Below are 13,529 nucleotides of genomic sequence, written 5' to 3'. Positions count from 1 at the left end.
GTGTCCACCTGGGCACTCTATGAATACCTTAACTGATGGTAAACCAGCAATAATATCCTCTGATACCTGTAATAATAATAATCAGACAATGACTGGTGATGCCAAGCCCCTCGCTTTTTTTTTCTTCTCTTCCTTGAGTCATCTTCATCATCATCTCCATCTCCATCTTCATCATCATCATCATCATCATCATCATCATCATCATCGAGGGGTTGAGCGACAAAATCTTATCTTATCTCGTCCCATCTCCGATGACCGCTGCTCAAGTGACTCCTGATTCATGTTTCCCCTTCTCCCTGTACATTAACACGACCAATACATTCACAACCAACTTGTTTTTCTGATCAACCTGAACACGACAGGAACCACAGAAACGATAGAGAGCTGTATCAACAAAACACGCCGTTGACATGAAAAGAGAAATACACGCGGCCGTGGCTCTCCATGTGAGAGAGTGCATGAACATTACCTTAGCTAAATCCAGAAACAAGACAAAGATCCCCCCATCCTTACCCCTTGTACGCCTGCCCTCGACCCAATATGGATATCATCCCATCTTCCTTTGCCACCTCTTTCCCTTCACCCGACCTGACATCACATACCCCCCTTGCCATCCTCCCGCTGTTGAACAGTCACCTCGAGCCGAACATGGATCCTGTCGTTCTGCTGCTGCTGCTGCTTCTTCTCAACATCGTTTATCCCGTCCAGTTCATCATCCCGGTCGCCTCTGCTGCGCGTCAACGTCGACAGTAACTTTCGGTCAGACCCTGGCCGCGCATTGGCGTCGTGCCACACGTGTCGTTCGCCGTTCCACGAATAGAGCTCAAAGCCTTCGGTGTCTGCCATCTTCCTGCTGGCCCGGCTTTGCGTGCCGACTTTCGTTGCCACTTCGCTGATGTGCTCGCTGCCGTGTCCGCTTCCGAACTTGCTTGGAGATATGCTCGCCAGTTTGGATCGTGACGTTTGCACCACTTGTTTACTGCAGTGTCGAAGCAACGGCGCGAGAGCCGGCACACAGGCCACTATCACTCCGAGATTCATCTCTACTATCGACCACTCGATGATCGCTTCCGATTCAACGTAGTTGGCTAGCTTCGCCACAGTGCGCATTCGGATCGCCTGAACCACAGTGACAAAGAATCCGAGTCCGTACACCACACCGAGTGCCATCTGTCTCGCTCCATCAGCCACCCCATCTGCCAGAATTCACCCAAAAGAAAGACTAACCTTGTTCTGTCTGTCGAGTTGTAACCTTCGGACAATAGGTAACGGAAGCACGATGATTATCAGATCCCATGTCAAACTCGTGCCTCCAAGAGCAAAGTATGTCGCCAGTGTGTCGATGCACTCTCCCGGAAGGGCTGGGTTCCACTGCTTTGAGATCGGGTGGCATGCAGCCGAGAGGAGAATGGCAAAGATCACTTGACTGATAATGACTGCGACAATAACCACGTTGATCGTGACAGCATAAGCCCGGTTGAATCCAGCCACGCGGAGATATGAGAACAACAGCGAGAGCTTGAACCCGAGCACGGCAAGGCAGTATTGTGGTCCACCGCAGTATTGTACCTGTCGACTTGTTAGACATCCGCTGCATACCATGATATCCAACGAACATACCCTGCTAAAGCGGACCAAGTTTTCTGGTGGGAAATCCCGTGTCTGAAGTCCTAGTCCCCATCTTGTTTCTGTTATGGCTTCGTCAGCACAGTCGGACATGGCACTGGGCTGCGGCGCCTACAAACGGTAAATTGATGTTGCACTGTACCCAATACCAAGGAGCTTCGAGTACACTGTCAGTTTCATGTCGCTTCTGGCTGTCGGCTCGGCCAGACTTACTGCACTTAGTGTAATGAAAATGTCATCCCATCCGACTCGACTCGCGGCCATTCGTGTTGCGAGCCGGAGACCTGAGATGAGTACCGCAATAACCGGAAACACCACCGCAATCGTGATGATTTGTCCTGCGTCGCTGGTCTCGGGCACATGATCGAGGTTGTACACCCAGCCCAGGGTGTGTGGTGGGTGTGGTGGAGGTGTCATGAGCAACGGATCTGATCAAGGTCACGCTGTATAGAGATGGTAAACATGATGCGACAGAAGTTCTCGCGGAGACGGCAGACACCTCTGCTGGCTTTTGAGTATGGGCTCACTGGTGCCTCAGTTGCGGGCATCGCCATGGCCATTAGACGTCACCAAAGCACGGAGATTGTGTTTCCTGACGATCCATTTGCCTCTGAATTTGTTCTTGTCCGAGTCAATTCCAGCGGACAAGTGATCTGCAACACTTGATGGGCAATCTGTCTGAAATGCTTTATTATACTTGCATAGCACCAGCACCAAGGGGTTTGTAGTCTTCTGCTCGGCTAAGTCACCCTCTTTTGGGAGGAATCGTCTTCGTGAACCACTATCGAAACCAATAATCTATCTGTTTCCAAATACTGAGAACTTCCGACGGTATTTTTACCTTGTCCACTGTGCACAGAACAAACGTCGGACTCTGAGCGAGCATCTCTGACTCGTACATCGTAAGTTGTCGTGGGTTCCCATCGACCTTTGCAAAACCGGATAACCGGAAACCGATCGCTCGCTATTGCCGGGCTGCCCTATCACAGACATACAAGTATGGCCATGGCTAGAAGCCGATTATCAGATGGAATGACATTGTTTCCGAGGACAGGAGGCGGTGGAGCCGCATCGTGCTTGCTGGTTGGCTGCTGCAAATACGACAGCACCCAAAAGCATCGTGATGCGATTCGTTAGCTGCTATAGCTCGACCTGCACGTGTTGCACAGGTCGACACAAGAACAGTCGCCCGACAGCGGAGGCCCTGAGGTTGAAAAATGTCTTAGAGATGAAATACTGATATGCGAAGCCGTCTGGAAGCTAGGAAGCAAAGAGTCTTAAGTTTGTGCATCCGCCACTTTGGATTCCCCCAGAAATGAGCTGCACGGACGTCGGTGGTAGCAGTTGCGGGCTCCTGCAGCGCTCACTTCTCACGCTGATCCCAGAACATGGACCACTAACAACTGATGGCAATAAATGGCCTGTGACATGAGGCACATCGCTCTGACTGCTACCGGGTATAGGTGAGATGGCCAACTCGTCAATAAGAAGCATATAGTCCGCATCGAGAATTGGTCTCCTTATTGTGACGTGCCACGTGGGAATGCTCGCTGATAGCTGTCAGATTGTCGTACAATAATACTGTCTTATTGCTTGTTCGAGTGTAATGTAGGACTCCACGCTTCCCCACTACGCCCGAACCTCAGGATCATTGGTCCATCGTCCATCTTACTGTCAGAAAGGCGCATCATCGGCAGCATGTGGATACAGGTACTGTAGAATGTGCACTGATCCTTGTCGTTCCTTTGCTACCTTACTCTTACGGTTTAGCCTCCACTGGTGAGTTTGGTAGGTCCTCATCCAGCATTAATTAGTCGTCGTGACATTCAAATCTCACTCTGCACTGATGCATATCAATAGCACGTGAGGTGCTTCTCAGTGTGCATTTCTATACGCGATTCCCCTTTTATTTTCCAACCCAGCATCACCCTCGTGCGTCGGCATTACTCCTCAAACACGATGCTTCCAGCTACGCTTGGATTACTGGCTGCTTCAGTCTCGGCGGACATTGGCTCCCAGGGAGTAGCAGAGCAGAGCTGCAGATGTTTCCCAGGCGATGCATGTTGGCCCAGTGTTGATGTCTGGAACAGCCTCAACCAGACAGTTGGAGGCCGCCTCATCGCGACCGTTCCACTCGCTGCTGCCTGTCACATTGATCAGTACGCTACTTACAACGAGACCAAATGTGCCGAGTTGCAGGCCAAGTGGGAAGACCCTGAGACGCAGTACGTTCTTCTGGAAGCAAGATGAGACCTTAGTCTGGCTCCATAAATAAATCGTTCGATTTGCTGACGCGATCAAGTTACCCGGACTCTGCCTCCGTCATGGCGCCGTTCTTTGCCAATCAGAGCTGCGATCCATTTCAACCCAAGTCGAGTCAGTGCGTGATTGGTACTTACGTCCAGTATTCGATCAATGTCTCCACCAGACACGATGTTGCTGCAGGCATTAAGTTTGCCAATGACAATAACATCCGTTTGGTCATTCGAAATACCGGCCATGATTACATCGGCAAGAGCACCGGTGCTGGTGCTCTTGGCCTGTGGATGTACCACCTCAAGGATATCGAATTCAAGGACTGGTCCGACGAGCACTACACCGGCAAGGCCATTAAGATGGGCGCTGGTGTACAAGGGTTTGAAGCTTACGCCGCCGCAGATGCCCGAGGTCTCCAGGTTGTAGGTGGTGAATGTCCCTCTGTTGGCGTCGCTGGTGGTTATTCCCAAGGAGGTGGTCATTCCGCACTGACGTCTACCCACGGACTTGCTGCTGACCAAGCTCTCGAATGGGAAGTTATCACTGGCACTGGACAATATCTCGTCGCCAACCGCAAACAAAATACAGACCTTTACTGGGCCCTGTCCGGCGGCGGCGGCGGTACCTACGGTGTCGTTCTTTCCTTGACTTCCAAGGCTCATCCTGACACTCCCACTGGCGGCGCCAACTTGACCTTCACCAGTACCGGTATCTCGAAAGATGTCTTCTATGAAGCGATCGAAACCTTCCATGCCTCCCTACCTGCAATTGTGGATGCGGGCGTCATGAGCGTGTGGTACTTTACCAACGAGTCATTTTCCATCTCGCCATTGACGGGTCCCAAGGTTACGGCGGCTCAGCTCAAGACTCTGCTTTCACCTCTGACGACCAAGCTTGATAGCTTGAACATCACTTACACCAGCTATATCGGCGAGTTTGACACCTACATGAAGCACTTCAGCTCCATGTTTTCGCCAATCGAGGTCGGAATTGCTCAGTATGGCGGCCGCCTCATCCCACGTTCCCTCATCCAGCGAAACAACACTGGATTTACCGAGGCGGTCCGCTTCATCAATGAGAAAGGTGGCCAATGTATCGGTGTCGGTGTCAACGCTTCGCTCGCAAGATCAGGTAATCCAGTCAACTCCGTCAACCCGGCCTGGCGCAAGACTCTCATCGACTTGACGCTCACAACCCCGTGGAACTTCACCGCTCCCTGGGAGGAAATGATCGCAAACCAGGATCTCATGACAGACGTCTTCATCCCGAAGCTGGCCGAGCTGACGCCGAACGGTTCAGCTTACATCAACGAGGCCGACTTCAAACAGCCTGACTTTGAGAGTGTCTTTTACGGCAGCAACTACCAGAGGCTGAACGAGATCAAGAACAAGTACGACCCTCATCATGTCTTTTATGCGACCACTGCTGTCGGGTCTGATTACTGGGTTCCGCAAGAGGATGGTAGACTTTGCCAGGCCTCTTCTTCTTAGTTGTCTTTCATTGGGCGGGGGGTTTTTCTGTTTCCTGTTGCTTGTGGTTTCTGTTCTGATCATGTCTTGCATTCAACTTGTTTTGATACCGCATAGGTTTATGTCTTTGTGACTGATATATCCTCGTTTTTATGTACATAATTCTTTGCGAAGAAAAGAAAAGCAAAAATGCATCTAAATCTCTCGGTCCCTTTTGACCGTCACTCATGATTGAGGCAGCTAAGAACAAAGGGGGGGGGGGGGGGTATCTCTGACGTTTAGGCAGTTTGCGAAAAGCAAGCAAGCAGACAATCAAGCCAACGCTAAAAGGGACCATTCTTCGTGCACTCATTATTTTCATCACAAAGACGCGACTTCGCTCAAAGAGAGACTGAACAATTCACGACAGCCAGGTCTGGTTCTCCTCGTCCCAGCCGATCGTGTCCGGCTCGATGTTGAGCATTTGGAGCATCGTGGCCATGGTGAACTCGTTCTCTTCTTCCGTTTCTACTTCTTCTGGTTCGTCTTCCTCTTCTGGCGTCTTCTCTTTTTCGCCCGCAATCATGTCCGCTTCGGCATCTTCATCTCTGTTTCCATTCGACGAGCTCATCTCATCATGACCAAACCCCTTTTGCTCACGGAAATGATCCCTCTGTCGTCGTCGATAGGCATGCATGCCTCCCATGTCTCTGAATCTGGCGCTCGTGTCTTCGAAAACGGCGTCGGCGGCCGACTGGGAGATGATGCGCCATTTGTTTATGAGACGGGTCAGACTGTCAATCTCCGGTTCTTTGGCACTGGACTGCTGTGAGGCGGCGTCGGGATGGGAGAAAAGAACTTCTGCTCGTCGCAGCATCTCGATCTGGGACTCGATTGAGCGGGTCTGGGTCTCTAGATCCTTAATCTCTTGCTCCAGAGCTGACATTGCGGCGTCGTCGGGAGTCGGTGATCCTGCGGAGCTTCTTCGAGAGGAGGCGGGGAATGGAGTGACTGCTGTTCTTCTAGCGAGTGGTTTGGACGCTTCCTCTCGCTCCAGCGGTCGACTGGCCGTTCTCGTATAAGACAACCTCGACGGGGTGTACCCCTCTTTATGCAGTGTCTTCATCGCCGGCGTCTCTGTCCGAGACTGCGTCCCTGTTCTTCTTGCTGCCGCTGTCGCTCTGCCCGGCGTCTTGGGTGTGACCGCACTGCCACCACTACCACTGCCACTGCCACTGCCACTGCCACTGCCACTGCCACTGCCACTGCCGTCGCCATCGAGATTGCTGTTCCGAACATGTTCGCCGTTGACAGATTGCGCGGTAGGAGAAGAAGACAACGAGGTGGTCATGGTCGTTGTAGCTGTCCTCAGAGGAGATCGAAAAGGTTTGTGTAGCGCAGCCTGAGCCGTCTCGAGTCGTTTGCGTTTGCCAGACGGAGTCGCTATTGGTGATGCTGCTGTCGCTGCGGGCAAGAGCGAGGACTGGGAGGCAGCAGCGGCAGCAGGAGGAGGGGGAGGAGCGGGAGACATCTCTGTTGCTGTTTAGTCTGTTCGTGGTGGGGGTTCATGTGAACTCGATCGAGTCGTCCATACTGCCTCTGAACTCGTCGTGGGTCATTCGATGATGTTAGCAAGATGGCGCAAGAATCGCATTGATTATTTGGTTAATGAAAAGAAAGAAATGAGACGCGGTTGAAGGAAGACGCGACTTGAGACGGCAGTGACGATGCCAAGGCCTGCTCTTTCCTCCTTCTCTCTATCACTACAGGTAGATACCTTATATAACAACACCTCAGCTACCTTATCTTATCATTTCCCGTAGTCAAGAATAGGTCTATCATGTCAAGTGTTGATGGCTGAATGATAAGAGTACAGAAAGGAAGGATAAGGGAGGGAAATAGAGGTGGAGAAGACGATGTTCTAAACTAAAATTGTACAGTGAATTATTACAATACTACTACTACTACTACTACTACTACTACCACTACTGTCCGTTCGTGCTCTTTTTGAACCATCGTATATCCTGATAAAAGCCAAGGCCTGATTCATAACACACCCTGCCGCCTCATAACATAATGCTTAACACTCCTACAGCTTGATCGAAATGTTAAAGTGATCGAGCGTCAGTGCAAATGCCGTGAGAATCAACATGTAGCCCACCAACACTCCCATCGACGCCACATCGGACATGTCGAGCGTCGCCAGGTTCATGTTGACCACTCCGGTCAGCAAGTTGGCGACCAAAAACACTGCCAGTCCGTTTCTGTTGAACGCATGCAACACTTTGCTCGTTGCCTTGGCGCATCGTTTCCTCTCCTCGGTCTTGTTGCTGGCCTTGTAGAGCATGGGGAACGCGTATCCCTCGATCGCTCTGAACATCAGCAGTTGCCAGCAGTTGAAGACACACACCCATGCCAGATACGGCAGGTTCGCCAGGCGTCTGCTGACTGTGAGACGAGGGCCATAAGGCCCGACAAGCAACACATAGACGGCCAGCCAGATTCCAGTCCATTTGGCCAACTTGAGCAGTGAGTTGTGATTGCGAGTTGCCCGCACCTTTGCCACGGATTCATCACCACCAAGCACGGACGCCACCCATTCGTCTTCGCTGGTCATGGGAGTGAAGACATCCACGTCGCGCCGGAGGGCCTCAATACCGATACCCTGTCCTGCGAGGAAGATACCCAGGTAACCGATGAAGCTGTAGATTCCTTCCCTGTTGCTCGAGAAGAAATCCACTCGCGGCGCAGAGATGATGTACAAGCCGACGTCAGAGTACCAGAAAGACATTTCGTAAGGCACCACGAGCCAAAACGCGAGCGCCTGGTAGGACGGCACCAGTCTGAAGAATGACTGGAAAATGGCCACGAAAGGGGGAAGAAGGCCGAGAGTGAAGAAAAAGTTCCAGTGCACTCCGTACTCGGTCACGTGCTCCTGGTAGTTGCTCGCCTTGACGCTGTAGAGTCTGATGAACCCCAGCGCGAGTAGAGGCAGTGAGTGGCGCAGGGAATCGTTGAAACGCTCGAGAAACGTAGATCGGGTCATGTGGCCCTCCTGCGCCTCGTCCTTGAGCTGCTGTCTCGCAGCCACCACTCCGGCACCGAAAACAAAGGATCCAACACCCATGTCCATGAGCGAAGTTCCCCAGGTCTCAACTTTGGCAAACCTGCGTGGGAAAACGTCAAAGTCAACCGCGAGAATGCAAACGCAGGTGATGATCATCATCGCTCCACGGTAAGTCGTGATATAAGGCTTCACGGGCACGTCATCCAATGGGTCAGGCTCGGCCAAATCATCCTTGAGCGTGGGCTTGGCCGCCTTCTTCTCCTCTGGCGCGGGCGTGTTCATGACACTCGCAATGGCGGGAAGCAAGAGCAGGCCGAGCAATGTCACCGGCGAGTCGCTATATGCGGTCGCTGCAAACAAAATAGCGCCCACGTGAATCAGAAAATCCGTCAGATATGCTGCTGGAGTATAAGGGTCGAAGAACTTCTGGCGCGTTTGTAGCACCGCCCAGAGCGCAGCAGCGGCCTAGATATTGCTGGCATGAGATATGGGAGATATTAATCGCGAGAGAAAGGAAGCAAGCATACCGGAGCTATGAAGGTCACCTCATTGATCTCCCAGATGCTGCCACCGGTGAACCCGGTGACATGGTCAATCTTCCGCTGCCTGTATGCGTCGTCAATCATGTTGTGGACTATATGGAGATATGGTACCACAAAGACAACTATTCTTCTCTTTTCAATGGGCCCAAAGACAGGGGACATGTGTCTTATAGACTTTTCTACGCTGACCCTGCTGACCCTCGGTCGGAGTTGGTCAGAGCTCTCTTCCGAAACTGCCGTCATGCCGTTTCGGCTTCGAATCTCAGGCATTTTTGGCCCGAAATCTCCTCCAGCATCTGGCCGACGCCAAAACTAACCTCCGCTCCCTCCGCTTTCAATCTCCCACTACATCCGCACTGAGAGCCGTGCTGACACATTTGTTGTCGTCGGGGAGAAAATGCCTCAGTACACTGCTTCACAGTGTCTTTGTCGTTTTTCCTATCAATTCATTGTACAAGATCACCCTTCTTGTTCTAAGAAACCCATGCACAATCGGTTGCGTGGGCATGGCTAATCGATAAGTCCTGCAGCCGTCCATTGCTATATGTGTATATTGAATGTGACACGAAGTTTTTGCTCTTGCGTAAGGTATTTTACGCTATTGCTACCTTGCTTTCTCAAATTGAACTTGGGTTCCTCTAGACGAGCCAGCGTCTCTTCCATAGGCATCGTAGATCTATCACGGCGAGAAAGACTGCACTACACTGCCCACGATGTATATGGTGTGCTTGAACTCGACAACTATATGGCATCTAATATCTGAAGAATTGTAGTATAAGGCAAGGTACCGTCAGGTAGGTAGGTAAGGCAGTTCAAAGATGCAGGCCAAAGAGGGGTGCGCACGCATGCATTACCAGCAGAGATGGAAGGCGCGACGTACACCGGACAAGGTAGTTACCTGCTAGAGAGCACATACGCATAATGGCGAAATCATCCCCTCCATCCTGATTGCGATGCCTTGATGTTTGCCACATCCCAAGATCTCGACGACTCTGCATGCTTTATCGACCGCTCCCAATTTCATTTCTTTTGGTCCTACATATCATCTCACAGCAAACTCCCAAAAAAGCACTCCACTTTACGCATAGCATGTGTAAGTGAAGTAAGTCATGGCTCCTCTTCTGAGTGATCGGAGCATCAACACACGGGGCCCGCACCTCGGCACTCCCACTGTGCCTGATCTTCACAATCTCACCCCTCAGCGCCGTGACGAAAACTCTTTTCCTCTCAACTTCTCTGGCAAGATTCCGGTTAAAGGACGTGTGCAGCCCAAGCAGTCCGTCCCAAGACTGCCTGTCGCATCACATTGTCCGTATACACCAATGTTGTCAGCATCAAAGCTGCCTAAACGTGCAGAGACGCCCAACAGCGCGAAGAGCCTTAGTTCCAGCAAACGACTTGCTCCTACCCTCAGAGGTGTTATGGCTCCTGGAAGTGCTTCGATCGTTGATCAGCCGTCTTCAATTGTCACTATTCATTCCCACATTCCAGTGCGTATGTCTTGTTCACATCTCGCCTCTATTTTCCACTGACAGATAGATACAGGAAAAGAAGCCACGTTCTGTCAACAAGCCTCTGCCGATGGAAAAGGCGTTGCCTCCACGTCCCATTGCTACATTCGTCAATACGATGAGTCCAAGCAAAGATGGCCGCAGTATAATGGATGCAGCGGAGCAACCTTTGCGACTTTCTCCTGGCACTTCTAATGAGGCAGATTGGCCAACGCTCTCTCCTTTGCGTCAGTCTGCTTTGGCTGCGACCGCAATTTCTAGTTCAGATTTCACTTCTCTGGCCGAGTTCGTGCCTCCCCCTCATGCATCTCCTATCACTCGTACATTGTGTTCTTATCATCCTGACCCAAATCTGAGGAGTCATTGGTCAGCCGATACCCCGGAGACGCCTACTTCACTTGTGCCCCCAGCTCAGTTCAGGCAATCTTTTAACAGCACCGACAGCTCTTTCGCCACCAGATCTCCGACCATGATCGATCTCCAATCTCAAGATGCCGGTCCAGAGTCCATGTCAGTGATCGATAGTACCTCGGACGGTGCTCTAACCATCTCTACTGTCGACACCACCGAGCTGGTCAGTAAGTTTACCGGCATCACCCAAGAGCCTCAAGACCACGAGACTTCTCCGAAGAACATCTCGGTTCGGCGCAGCATCCCAAAACCAGGCTTCGCTAGTCGGTCGAGCGTTCTCCCTGCAACGCCGACTCCTCAACCGGGTATGCCTCTGCCTCATAGAACTTCCAAGCATCAGACTACTGCTTCGCGCATCCCCATTTTTGACCCCAGGAAGACTCCTAACATTGTTGAAATCAAAGCCCCAATCATCCCAGTGCCATCAGTGCCCACGTCGGATGGCCCTATATTTGGTGGACGTCGTCTTGACACACCGGCTGACTTGGCCGCTCTAGATCAGGCTCCACGTGCCAGTGCACGTCGCCAGTCGTCTAGTGGTGGAATCAGGCAGCCAGGTTCCGCCCAAATTACCCTTGCCACGAAGGTGTCCTTGTCCAGCGTCAGAGGCCATCAAGTCCGAAGATTGACTCCTTCACCTGTACCGACTGACCTCCTCCCACGTCAAACCCAGCGTTTGCAGCACAAGGCCAGCAGCACTTCTACGGGATCTTTTTCTAGCGGTCGGGTCAGGAAGCTATCAGGTCAGCTGCTCTCAAGCTCCTTCCTGGGCTCTACCCTCACAATTCACGATGATGCGGATGCTCTTATCATGGGATCTGGACAAGGGCGTTTGACTGATCAAGATGCAGCTTTCGACGGAAGTCGACCTATCCCGTATGGGGATGAATTGACCATTCGCAAGGTAGTTGATCGTGAGCAAGAAACTGATCATCGTAAGCCGCAGCCAAAACCAGATGTATCGCCGCTGGATATTGAGCCACACGGTGGTGTCACTGGGCCAGATCACCATGATCTCGAGGCCCAACATGATTTGAGTACTGACGTTGCAGGACTTCCTGGCACCAACGATGGCTTCCTATGCTATGGTCCCAGGACAGGGACGAAACTGCCGGCCAGAGACGGAGAGAGTGAAGGTGAAATCACTACAACTCTATCCTTACTCGAAGGAACCTCTCCTCCTGCGATGCCCACTCAGGAGAGTTTCCTTGCTTTCGCCAGTCAGTACAACGAACGGCTGCGCCAGCGTGTTGAGCAGACCCACGACTACTTTCACGGATCCAAAAAGCAGGACAGTGCAGCGAGCGAGGCCATCAGTCCTCAGATGATTCGTCAAACCACGTCAGCAGCACAGCAAAACACTAACTATCCCAGCGTTGTCAAACCAGAGACTTCGTACCAGGCCATAAGCAGTAGTAGCATTCCACGCCCAATGCCAGATCAACCAAGCGAATGCATGCCATCTTATATGAACTCTACACCTGCCTCGCAAGCTCGTCGCGCGAGCAAGGTACAGAACAAGGATGGCACAATCTCTGCGCCTGCCCCTCGTCTGCCATATAAGGCGTCTCGAGTGTTGGGTGCTACGGAGGGCGAGCTTGATGGTAGTGGCAAATCCAGCCGATCACGTAAAGCTCTTTCAATGACCAAGACTCCAGGCTACACTGCTCTCGCAAAGTCCATAGACCACTGTGGCCCAGACATGCATCTATCAGAGCAGGAAAATGAAATTAGCACCAGAATTTCACCTGCAGGGCTTTCTGATTGTCGTCATGCTGGATCTCATGCTACTGCCTTCAGCAGCGGAACCACAACACCTTTGCAGCCTGTCACCAAAGACAAGGTAGGTCACGACCTTGTGGAATTCATGACCTGCTTACTGACTTGATAATCTCACTAGACTCGGCGCAGATCGGAGTCGAAGGGTCGCTTATTCAGTAACTTCAAAGGGCTTTTCTCGGCCAAACGTGAAATTGGAACTCCACCAATTCCCTCCACTGATAGCAAGCGTCTCAACAACAAATCTCGCAAAACGACTCTGAATGTACATGGCAACCCTGATCACGGAAGATCTCTGGTCACTGTTGACGAAGGTGTTCTACCGGATGCACAAATCGGTGCAGCTCCAGGCGGTGTTCAATGTCAACCAATTGAGACCGCATCGGTGATCAACCCCGCGCCACCGGGTCAGTGGCTCGCGCACAAAACAAAAGACCTTGTCGCGGTTATGAATGTCACTCAGGCCCTGATTGCAGAAGCAAGCAACGAAACAGACATGACCAAGAAGGAGCGCCTAGTTTCCTTTGCAAAAGTCTTGATGGACACTATCTCCCATAGCCGTGAGGCCGAGCGATCAATGATCGTTGCCCAGCAGGCTGCGGATACCGCCACGGTCAGCTGCCAGTTGGCGCAACAGAGTGTCGCCGAGCTAGCATTTATGCTCGCTCACCCGAGAGGAGGCATAACCGGCGTGCTGAGAAAGATTGCCACTAAGGCAGGACATTAGGGGGGATTTTGCCACCAGCTAACCTATAAAAGCGGATAGGCTTGTAGGAGATGGCGTTGACATCCGACCTTACGTATGGGTCGACCATTTTCAGGTGAAGGACTGGTTTCGTCCATGAAGGTCATGTTACTGCATCTTTTTGTGGCTTCTCCTTCGACCTTT

At 51.8% G+C, this 13,529-nt stretch overlaps 4 protein-coding genes across 5 annotated transcripts; 1 reads left to right on the top strand and 3 right to left on the bottom strand.

Annotated features, from left to right (window-relative positions):
- Positions 1 to 594: 594 nt before the first annotated feature.
- Positions 595 to 2,043, bottom strand: AAFC00_000736 (uncharacterized protein; the record flags this gene model as incomplete). Of its 2 annotated transcripts, XM_069347443.1 has the most annotated exons (5): positions 595 to 1,170; positions 1,228 to 1,569; positions 1,621 to 1,688; positions 1,746 to 1,782; positions 1,840 to 2,043. In XM_069347443.1, 5 exons carry the CDS (start codon positions 2,041 to 2,043, stop codon positions 595 to 597), a joined length of 1,227 nt encoding a protein of 408 aa, XP_069200610.1. The 2 variants fall into 2 exon arrangements, with proteins under 2 accessions (XP_069200610.1, XP_069200611.1); XM_069348408.1 differs by having other exon boundaries at positions 1,746 to 2,043.
- Positions 2,044 to 3,585: 1,542 nt separating this feature from the next.
- AAFC00_000735 (uncharacterized protein) lies at positions 3,586 to 5,372 on the top strand (the record flags this gene model as incomplete). The annotated part of the gene is made up of 2 exons (XM_069347442.1): positions 3,586 to 3,851; positions 3,929 to 5,372. 2 exons carry the CDS (start codon positions 3,586 to 3,588, stop codon positions 5,370 to 5,372), a joined length of 1,710 nt encoding a protein of 569 aa, XP_069200609.1.
- A 379-nt stretch (positions 5,373 to 5,751) lies between these two features.
- On the bottom strand, positions 5,752 to 6,861 carry AAFC00_000734 (uncharacterized protein; the record flags this gene model as incomplete). Its single annotated transcript, XM_069347441.1, has 1 exon — positions 5,752 to 6,861. One exon carries the CDS (start codon positions 6,859 to 6,861, stop codon positions 5,752 to 5,754), a length of 1,110 nt encoding a protein of 369 aa, XP_069200608.1.
- A 558-nt stretch (positions 6,862 to 7,419) lies between these two features.
- On the bottom strand, positions 7,420 to 9,023 carry AAFC00_000733 (uncharacterized protein; the record flags this gene model as incomplete). The annotated part of the gene is made up of 2 exons (XM_069347439.1): positions 7,420 to 8,862; positions 8,925 to 9,023. 2 exons carry the CDS (start codon positions 9,021 to 9,023, stop codon positions 7,420 to 7,422), a joined length of 1,542 nt encoding a protein of 513 aa, XP_069200607.1.
- Between the last annotated feature and the right edge of the window lie 4,506 nt (positions 9,024 to 13,529).

The sequence above is a fragment of the Neodothiora populina genome (assembly GCF_041146345.1).
Source record: "Neodothiora populina strain CPC 39397 chromosome Unknown canker_contig_11, whole genome shotgun sequence".
Lineage (NCBI taxonomy): Eukaryota > Fungi > Ascomycota > Dothideomycetes > Dothideales > Dothioraceae > Neodothiora > Neodothiora populina.
The sequence above is the reverse complement of the archived record's forward strand: the minus strand, read 5'-3'. Positions and strand labels throughout refer to the sequence as shown.